This window comes from Lactuca virosa, chromosome 5, assembly GCF_052849685.1.
Source record: "Lactuca virosa cultivar CGN04683 chromosome 5, Lactuca_virosa_CGN04683_v6, whole genome shotgun sequence".
NCBI lineage: Eukaryota > Viridiplantae > Streptophyta > Magnoliopsida > Asterales > Asteraceae > Lactuca > Lactuca virosa.
The window spans coordinates 403,060,456-403,070,843 of NC_136430.1; the positions used below are offsets into that span (position 1 = coordinate 403,060,456).

The following is a 10,388-nucleotide window of genomic DNA, read 5'->3' on the forward strand; positions in this document are numbered from 1 at the left end:
AAAAGACTAGTAGCGACAAGTGCATAAGTTATTTTAGGGATGACAATTTTAATTTACAAATATCGACGTCATGATTTGTGTTGTATTTTATAATAATAGTGGATCAATTAGGTAAAATAGGAAAACTAACTAGACAAGATATTTATCAAATTGTAAATGTTATCACAAAAAAAAAAAAAAAAAAAAAAAAAAAAAAAAAACTTCAATTGTTATATTAGAAATAAATGCAAATAAGATGCAAACGAACAACTATTTAAAAAAAAAAATGTTACAACCAATCAACAGGCAAACCAAAACTATGCCTATAAAGGATGCACGAATCATCAAATTAGTAGAAACCCAATTAAACACACCCACAAATAAAATAAACACACAAAAAATTACAAGTGGAAAAAAAAATGAAATAATCGATCTCACGTTCAGTCAAGTCAGAGAAGATATAGTGATGCTTGATCATCTGGTCCAGCCAACACCACCTACCATTTTCACAACAATTTAAATACAAAAAAAAAATAGAAAAAGACTTGAAAAAATACAAATAATGTAAAACGAAAGTAGGTTGCCATTTCTTACATTACAATCAAGTGCGTGTCTTCTTGCTAAAACAATTGCTGCATTCCTTTCACGTTCTGATTCAAACACCAACACAAAAGATTGCCCTTTTCTTGATTGCCAAAACAATGATTTTCCCGCAAGATTCCCACCTCCTCTAAATCCACAAAGCTGAAATTTATCCATGTTATATTATATAAAAATAAAACTAATATTCTTTTCAAATATTTATAAACTTTATTTTATAAAGTTTACCTGCATTGATGTAGAGGAATACGCATCCCTAGCCTTTGTAATCCATCCTTTTGAAAGCTTCATTCTCATTTTCCCCACACGTAATAAATGCGCAGAATGTGACGAATAATTTCGTCCATTCATCTGGGAGATCACCACCTGTTGGTCAAAAGATTCCTCCGTTTGTCAAAGGGTATTTTTGGAATTTTCACTAATTGTCAAACATCTATTGTAGATAACAACTTAACATACACTAAATTCGGAGTTGCTTTTTCGAGAAAGTGACTCCACATAACTCTCCAACCCAACAGCTGTTGCAAAAAAACAACATATTAATTTATTTTTATTAGTTATTATAATAACATAAAAAAAATTAATAGAAAAAACAAAAAAAAACAAACCAGGTTGTATAGGAGAAGTTGTGGTGACTGTAGATTTTTGACCATTTGAGATAATATCAACTTGCAAAATTCGTCCAACATCATAAGGCTCAGGAGCATAAACTGATTTGTTAGCACCTGTTGAAAAAATTAAATTTAGTATAAATATAAAATTATAAATTATAAATACAATTATATATGTAATAAGCACCTGAAATAAGCTCTCTTCTGCTACATTGTGAAGATAAACGAAACCATTGAATTGAACATTTTGAGAGCTCCATGGCTTCTTCTGAAGAGGGTTGAAGTCGTAAAATTGAGCCCAAATTTCCTGAATCTCCTAAAGAATATAAACTTAACTTGTTCTCCTCAGTTAATTTTTTCAGCAGTAACTGCATTATTCAGAAACAAATTACAATTTACTTTTTAATCATTCAAGGGCAATTGAGAGATTTAGGTAAGTATATTCTTGAAGGGCATTTTGGACATTAATCACCTCTTGTTGAAGCTTTACTGAGAATGCAGACTTCTCTTGGATTTGTAGCCTCAAGGCTCGAAGCTCATGTTCCATATCCATCACCTAGAAAACAAAGTGATAAAAAAATAGTTTAATGCTACCACATGAAAGTTGTAATATTATATTGGATTATTATATGGTGGAGATAAGAGCCACATATTAAATAAAAGGATGAAGAATATTTGTAGAAATGATATTGAGTACTTAGAAAAAGGACAAAATAGTGAATAAAAAACAATATATGCATGAAGGAACCATAATGCAATCATTTCCAAGGAGCCTTTGGTGTACATGTTCACCATTTTTTTTTACAAAAACAAATTAAATAAATTAATCATGTATTAAAGAAAATAACAAGTTTTATGCACACCTTGCATGGTTGATGCATTAATCTGATTCTTCTAGCCTGTTGGATTTCCTCCACCATCTCCTCCATTTCCTGTTAGCAAATCATTCAATTACTTTTAACTATAAAAGCATACTTAAAATTAAACTTTGATAAAAAAAAAAAATATATATATATCTAGTAAAAAGAAAGTAATAAATTTTATAATTGTATAAGCTAATAAGCATGTTACCTGTTTTCCTGAAGTTAGTGATACTCTTTCTTGCTCAACAAGAGCCTCCCCAATTCTTCTTACAACTGCTTTGGCACTTTCAATTTCTGCACAAGCAAAAGATCTTTCTTGATTTACCAATTTTTTAGCATCTTCTGAAGCCTGCAAATAAATAATAATATCATTTTTCTCATGTCATGAACTTACAAAGAATTAGTTATTATTGTTGTAATTCATTTCCCAATGAACAAACAAAGTTACCTGTTTGAGAAAGTTTGCAAGCTTCTTCACTTCAAACTTCTCCTGTATCAACTCCCCTTCATTTTGAGTCAACTTCACTGCCAATGCTTCCACCTATCACAACAAATTAAATCAATTTTGAGTTTTGATCTTTGGTTTTTTGTCATAAAATGAAGCTTCTTGGATAAAGGGTATACCATAGAAATAGCTTTTTCAACATCTTCCTTGTTTCTACCAGCTAATCGACCTCTCAAATATTCCAAAGCATCTCTAAGTTTCTTTAAAAGCACATGACCCTCTAAGGAAGCCACCTCCCTTAATTTGGCCTACACATAACAACACAATGCAGTATTTATCAAGACATATAATGACAAAAATAAGATTTTTATGTTTAAAAACCTTATATAGTTCTATTTATACCTCATCAGACAATTTAGCTGCAGCAGACAGATTCTTGTCAAATTTACTGGCTAGGTCACGAACTGAGAGGCGTTCATGTTGCTCTGAAAGCTGATCGGTTTCTTGTGCCACTATTTCTTTCAATGGTGGGCCCTTACTATCCATGGTTGCTTCATCAAGAATCTGATTATCTGGACCTAATTTATATTTTGGGAACTTGTTTGATGTGAAACTTGCATCTGCAGATACTGACAAAACAGCTTGCATTTGCATCTCATTGTCAACTTCAGGGGTTACCTTTGTCATTCTTCTGATTATATGTTCTACAGACTAAAAGGAGTATGATTACTAGAGGAAAATATAGATCATTCATCATCCCATAGTTAATACTGTGTTAGTAAAAGTATGTTAGCTAGATATTAGTATATTACAGTCTTAATTTGACTTTGTAGTGATAAATCATAGATGCTACATAATTTGATTCTGAAAAGTCAAAACTTGAATTTTTTTCCATAGAATGGAGTATGAAAAAGAAAAATCATAGCAGGATAGCAGATCTACTTGCAGTTTTAACAAAGAAACCTCAAAGGCTACGGATCAATTAACTTTCGAAATAATCAGTACAATAATGATGAACAAGAAACCTACAAAATGAGTAAGAATTTAGTAGAAGAATATAAATAATAAGAAAAAAAAAATTAAGAAACAAAGAAGCATGTTCACTTTTAACATGAAATAAGAAAAATCAACTATACTGAAAACGAAGTCGAAAACTAGGTTTCAGAAGACCTTAAATCATCTTCTACCGATATTTTATAAACTTTCTGTTTTGTTCAGACGCTAAAAAAGATTTTTAATAAATTGTGTCTCAATCACAAGTGCTTTTTCAACTACATTTCAACAACTACGCCAACTATATTCAAAAATTTCCAGCTAAACCAGCCAAACACACGATCATCTAACGATATAAGTTTATTTCTTCAGAAAACAAAGATCATGAACACAAATTAGCAAAAAGAATTAGGAAATATAAGCAGAGAAACCCTAAATAAGAGAGAGAAAGAGATGTACTTACAGAGAAGACTGATGAATGTGTGAGTACTATTGAGTCAAAAAAATAGTAAAGTGTTCCACATGGTTATGGTTCTGGAGTGAGAGAAAGAGAGAGTAGGAGGAATGATGATTTGAAGGAGTGATGTTTGTCTGAGAAGAAGAATCCTAAAGAGGGAGATGTCTGTAAGTATGCTTTTTCAAAAGCAAAATAAAAATGAAAATATTAAAACTGAAAAAGAAAAAGCTGCCCCTGCCCCTACCCCCCATCTGCCCCCCCTGCCCGTAACCCACTTGGTCCACCTTAATCCCGAACACTATTGGAGCATTGGGCCATCTCACTCTCAAACAAACTAAACCGCATCGTTTCTAAATTCTAACTTTCGGTCTATCCCTTTCATGTCAATGTCATTATAGTTATTATGATAGATATCTTACGAAATCACTCTTAAGATAAAGCATTTATATAACAATATGATTTATAATCTATGATCATAATTATGAATTAAGTTTGATTGAATATCAAGTAAATATTGAGAAAAAAATATCAAATTCATCCTAATTTTTTAATAATTTCATAAAATGTTGTTTGGTTCGCAGAATGTATATGAAAGAATTGGAATTGGAATTGAAAAATAAATTTGTTAGGTATTTGAATCCAATTTCAGATCATGTTTGGTTGGAAGAAAATGGAATTAAAATTATATTTAGATTCTACTTCGTTCACAAAAAATTGAATTGTAATCCATTAAAAATCACATAGTTACCATTTTTGTCTGTTTTGCTTAATTTTATTTTATTTTCTAACTTATATATAAATATACATTATATAAATTATAAAAATAGTAAAATTTCGGTAGTGGCAGCAGTAGCGGTGGCAGTGGTGGAAGTGGTGGTGGTAGCGGCGGTGGTAGTGGTGATGACGGTGGTAGTGGTGGTGGCGATAACAACGGTGGTAGTGGCGGCGGCGGTGGTAGAGGTGGGTGATCGTAATGGTGGTAGCGGCGACGATATTGGTGGAGGCGACGGTGGCGGTAGAGGTGGTGGCGGCGGTGGTAGTGGTGGTAGCGGCGGGGGTAGTGGTGGAGGTGGCGGTGGCGGTGGAGGTGGTAGTGGTGGCGGCAATGGTAATGGTGGTGGGTGGTGGTAATAGTAGCGGAGGTGGTGGTAGTGGTGGTGGCGACGACGTTGGTGTTGGTAGCGGCGGTGGTAGTGGTGGTGGGTGATGGTAGTGGTGGTGATGGCGGTGGCGATGGAGGTGGTAGTGGCGGCGACAATGGTAATGGTGGTGGGTGGTGGTAGTGGTGGCAGAGGCGGTGGTAATAGTGGCGGCGGTGGTGGTGGCGGCGGTGGCAGGTGATGGTAGTGGTAGTGGTGGTGGCGGATGGTGGTGGTGGTGGTGGCGGCGATGGTTGTTGGTGTCGGGTGATGGTAGTGGTGGTGGTGGTGGTAATGACGACAGAGGTGGTAGGTGGTGGCGGTGGCGGTGGTGGTAGCAGTGTTGGTGGTGGTAGCGGTGGTGGTAGGTGGCGGTGGCCGTGACGGTTGGTGATCAGTAGCACTAGTGGTGGTTGTTAGTTTTCTGATAAGTAAATGTGATATTTTTGTAATATGTCGCTTTCCTTGATGAGAAAGAAAGTTTTCCATCTAACTTGGGAAGGAATTCAATTTCCTCCATATGGTGGAAAGTTTTTTTAATTTAGGAATCTCTTTCCACCCTCTAAGTCCAACCAAACGCATGAATTTGAGGAAATTTGAATCATTGTCCCTCAAAATTCATTCTTTTCTTACTAACCAATCGCTCCCTTAAGAGATTACCAAATAGCTAAAAAGAAATCACATAGACTTTCACGAATTATAATATTCTTTAAAAGTATAAAATCAAATTTATTATTTTTCTATTTTTGCATGCCGTAATCAGAGATGATCTTAACATATACAATTTTACTTAAAGATATGAAATTTCAAGACAAAACTGCAAAAATGGTCCCTGTGGTTTCTCATTTTATGTGGTTACGGTCCAAACGTTTGGAAAGTTGCAGATTTGGTCATTTTCAACAAGTTTTGTTGTGGTTTTGGTCCCTCATCCGTTAAGTTTAACCGGTTGGCTGTTAACTTTCTTAAAATGACAATCTTACCCCCAGGGACCATTTTCGCAGTTTTGTCTTTTACCATACTATAAGGACCATTTTTGCATACACTCTTTTTTATTTTATTGAAGTATTATATATTAATAGATATTATTTTAATATATAATATTATATATTAATAAATATTGTTTTATTGGATTATCAATTTATTTTAGTTGATTTTTAATATTTTTTTTTGTTGGAGTAATTCTTTTTTATTAAATTATTATATATCAATACATATAGTTTTTAATATATAAATATTTATATCATAATGAATTTTATATTATTGGATTATTAAATTTTTTAATTAATTTTTGTAATTTTTTTAAGTTATTTTTTATTGGATTATTACTTTTAATTTATTATTTTCTTCATATACTAAATATTGTTTTATTGGATTATTAAATTATTTTAGTTAATTTTGTTTTTTTTTTGTCGAAGTAGTTCTTTTTTATTGAATTATTATATATCAACACATATAGTTTCTAATATATAATATTTATATCATAATAAATATTATATTATGGGATTATTATATATTACAAACATTATTTTATTGGATTACAAACATTATTTTATTGGATTATTAATTTGTTGGAGCAGTTCTTTTTTATTAGATTATTATATATCAATAAATATTATTTTTAATATATATTATTTATATCATAATAAATAAATTATTAGATTATTAATTTTTGTAATTTCTTTTTTGTTTTTTTGAATTATTAATTTATTGAATTATTACTTTTAATTTATTATTTTTTTAATATAACAAATATTATTGTTGGATTATTATTTTATTATTAATGTATACTATTAATTCTTTTTAATTTTATTAGTTTCACCGCAAAGTCGCCGAGATACGTAAAAGTGTCGCTTATCATCGTCAAAAATTGGCAGGATTACCTCTAAACTCCTTCATCGGAGGTTCAATAGATACCCTACTCTGTTCCACCCAGTGTTGCTGGTAGCCACCTGCAACAACCTCTTCATAATCCATTGGAATCATTCATATCCCACAAAATGCACAACAAACCCCTATAACAATTATAAGTGGTGGTGGTGACCGAGTGATGGTGGTGGTATTTTCCCTATGGTTTCTCATTATAAGCTACATTAAATGAAGGTGTTTAGCAGTGATCCTAACGATTTCGATGATGAGAGACGACGATTTTGCGTATCCCACGACTTTGTGGTGGAACCAATAAAATTAACAAGAACTATTATTATAAATTAAAAATAAATTAATAATCCAATAAAATAATATTTAGTATATGAAGAAACTAATAAATTAAAACTAATAATCCAACAAAATATAGTTAAAAAAAATTACAAAAATTAACTAAAAGAAAATAATAATCCAATAATATAATTTTTATTATAATATAAACTTTATATATTAAAAACTATATGTATTGATACATAATAATTCAATAAAAAAGAATTACTTAGACAATTTAAAAAAAGGAATTAACTAAAATAAATTAATAATCAAATAAAACAATATTTAGTATATGAAGAAAATAATAAATTAAAAGTAATAATCCAATAAAAAATAATTAAAAAAATTAAAAATATTAACTAAAAGAAATTAATAAACCAATAATATAATATTTATTATGATATAAATATTATATATTAAAAACTATATGTATTGATATATAATAACTCAATAAAAATAATTACTCCAACAAAAAAAGTAAAAAAAAATCAACTAAAATAAATTAATAATCCAAAAAAAATAATATTTATTAATCTATAATATTATATATTAAAAATAATATTTATTAATATATAATACTTCAATAAAATAAAAAAGAATGTATGCAAAAATGGTCCTTATAGTATGCTAAAAGACAAAACTGCGAAAATGGTCTCTGAGGGTAAAATTGTCATTTTAAAAAAGTTAATAGCCAACCAGTTAAACTTAACGGATGAGGGACCAAAACCACAATAAAACTTATTGAAAAGGACCAAATCTGCAACTTTTCAAACGTTTAGACCATAACCACATAAAATGAGAAACCACAGGGACCATTTTTGCAGTTTTGTCTTTTAGCATACTATAAGGACCATTTTTGCATACATTCTTTTTTATTTTATTGAAGTAGTATATATTAATAAATTAATAAGTATTATAAGATTTTTGAGAAGAAAAGCGCATATGCGATTACGTAATGTAAAAATGACAAAAAATAAAAAAAATAATTATACTTTTTACCAAATCACAGATGATTCTATGAATCACAACTCGTTACTAGTGCACATTTTAAACCGGTTTTTTTAAAACCTATTAAAAAACCGAACCGCCGGCTATTAATAAGTATTTTTTAATATCCGAAACCGGTTTTTCTAACAAAAGATTTAACCGAACTAAACAAGTTTTTTAACCGAAAAAAAATAGATTTTTTTTACAAAATCACTTTCAAAAAACCGAACCTACATCAACGAAAACCGATTTAAAGATATCTAGGTTTTTTTTATTAAAAAAAAAGAAAGAAAGAGAAAAAAACGATTTAAAACTGATATTTGTACGCCTCTACTCATTACTTGAAATGTAGCTTGCAAGAAGCTATTAACAAATTTATAGGCTATTTTGATCTTTTTTTAATTTTAAAGTTATTTCTTGACAAATAGTTAAAAAATAGGCTAAATTTCTAATAAGTATATCCGAGTTTCATTAAGGGCGTGTTTGGCAAAAGTAGCTGTTAGCTGGAAGCGGGTAGCGGGTAGCGTGTAGCGGGTAGCTAGTAGCGGGAAGCTGTAACTTTTATTTGTTATATGAGTGTTTGACAAAAGTAGCTGGAAGCTTTTGAAATATATAAAATTACATAAAAGGACAACTGATTAAAAATAAATAAATATATAAATATATTTTTAAGGGTAATTATGGAAATTGATTTCAAAAGCTCAGTAGCGTTTTGTTAAACGCTACATGAAGTAGCTTTTAGATTTGTAGCGTTTTGTTTTAACTAAAAGCTAAACGCTCGTACTACCAAACGAAACTTTTTGTTTAAACAAGAGCGTTTTGTCAAAAGCTAAAAGCTAGAAGCTCCCTAACGCTGCCAAAAGCTTTATGCCAAACACGCCCTAAACGTCTAAAACATATTTTCACACTAACAAGTTCACTTATGTTCTGAAATTCATAAACTATAAATTTTTGTGTGAATAATATAAATAAGAGGTTTTATATGGATCTAAAATCATTCTATAAAGTTAACATCTAATGGCAAATCAAATAGAGTTTAACATATTGTATGAAAGAACCGATCTTCTTGGTCATTGTCTTGAGCATTTTGTAAAAATAACATAATTTAAGAACCTATACATAAATCTAGTGTAATAAAAATAACCCAAATAAACATTTGATTTAAAAATATTATAAAGCTAATGTTATATATATATATATATATATATATATATATATATATATATATATATATATATATATATTGTAAGAAGAAATTTTTTTGTACGGAAGCAAAAGTTTTTTCTACATATTTTTTTACCAAGCAAAATAAACGAATCACTAGATGAATCAAAAATAATATGATTAAAAAAATCCCAAAAAAACATCGCTATGATTTATTTTTACGATAATTTTGTTGTTATTCACTAAAATTGTCAAAGTGAATTCTTTTCTTGATTTACTTAAAAATGAATGATAAATGTGTTTATTTGAGAATTTTTTTTGTGAATCATCTTACTTTTAATTTATCTAATGATTAATTTTTTTGGTTTACTATATATATATATATATATATATATATGGTCCGGTTCCGGTGATGACTCTTTTTTCGGTGAGTACTCGTGAAGACAACTTAAAACAATTGAAAAAAAAATTAAATATATATATATATATATATATATATATATATATATATATATATATACAAATCATAAAATCGAGCATAATACTATATCAGAGAGAAAAAAAATTGGAAAAAAAAAATTGATCATTAAAATTGAAACATGGATCATAAAAATGATCCATGCTTCAATTTTAATGATCCAAAAAAAAATTATAATTTTTTTTCTCTTCGATATAGTACTATGCTCGATTTTATGAATTGTATTTTTTTTTATTTTTTGTCAATTTTTTAAGGTGTCCTCAACGAAAAAAGAGTTTTCACCCCATTCTCTCTCTCTCTCTCTCTTTATATATATATATATATATATATATATATATATATATAGAGAGAGAGAGAGAGAGGGGATCTAATGATAACACGTAAAATGTTGAGAACGCGAGAACAGTTGTAGACCAATCATTTTATAAGGGCGTAAAAGGAATTTTACAATGTAATTAATTATGGATAATTAATTA

At 29.6% G+C, this 10,388-nt stretch overlaps 1 protein-coding gene across 2 annotated transcripts; it reads right to left on the bottom strand.

Annotated features, from left to right (window-relative positions):
* Positions 1–231: 231 nt before the first annotated feature.
* LOC145111258 (stomatal closure-related actin-binding protein 2-like) lies at positions 232–4,091 on the bottom strand. 2 transcript variants are annotated; one of them, XM_079047554.1, is made up of 13 exons: positions 3,955–4,091; positions 2,901–3,202; positions 2,678–2,806; positions 2,502–2,594; positions 2,262–2,402; positions 2,054–2,122; positions 1,663–1,746; positions 1,378–1,558; positions 1,188–1,304; positions 1,039–1,097; positions 808–945; positions 574–723; positions 232–476 (listed from the first exon to the last, which is right to left on the bottom strand). In XM_079047554.1, exons 2-13 carry the CDS (start codon positions 3,183–3,185, stop codon positions 429–431), a joined length of 1,494 nt encoding a protein of 497 aa, XP_078903680.1. In that variant the 5' UTR covers positions 3,186–3,202; positions 3,955–4,091; the 3' UTR covers positions 232–428. The 2 variants fall into 2 exon arrangements, with proteins under 2 accessions (XP_078903680.1, XP_078903679.1); XM_079047553.1 differs by having other exon boundaries at positions 2,901–3,209.
* Positions 4,092–10,388: the final 6,297 nt, after the last annotated feature.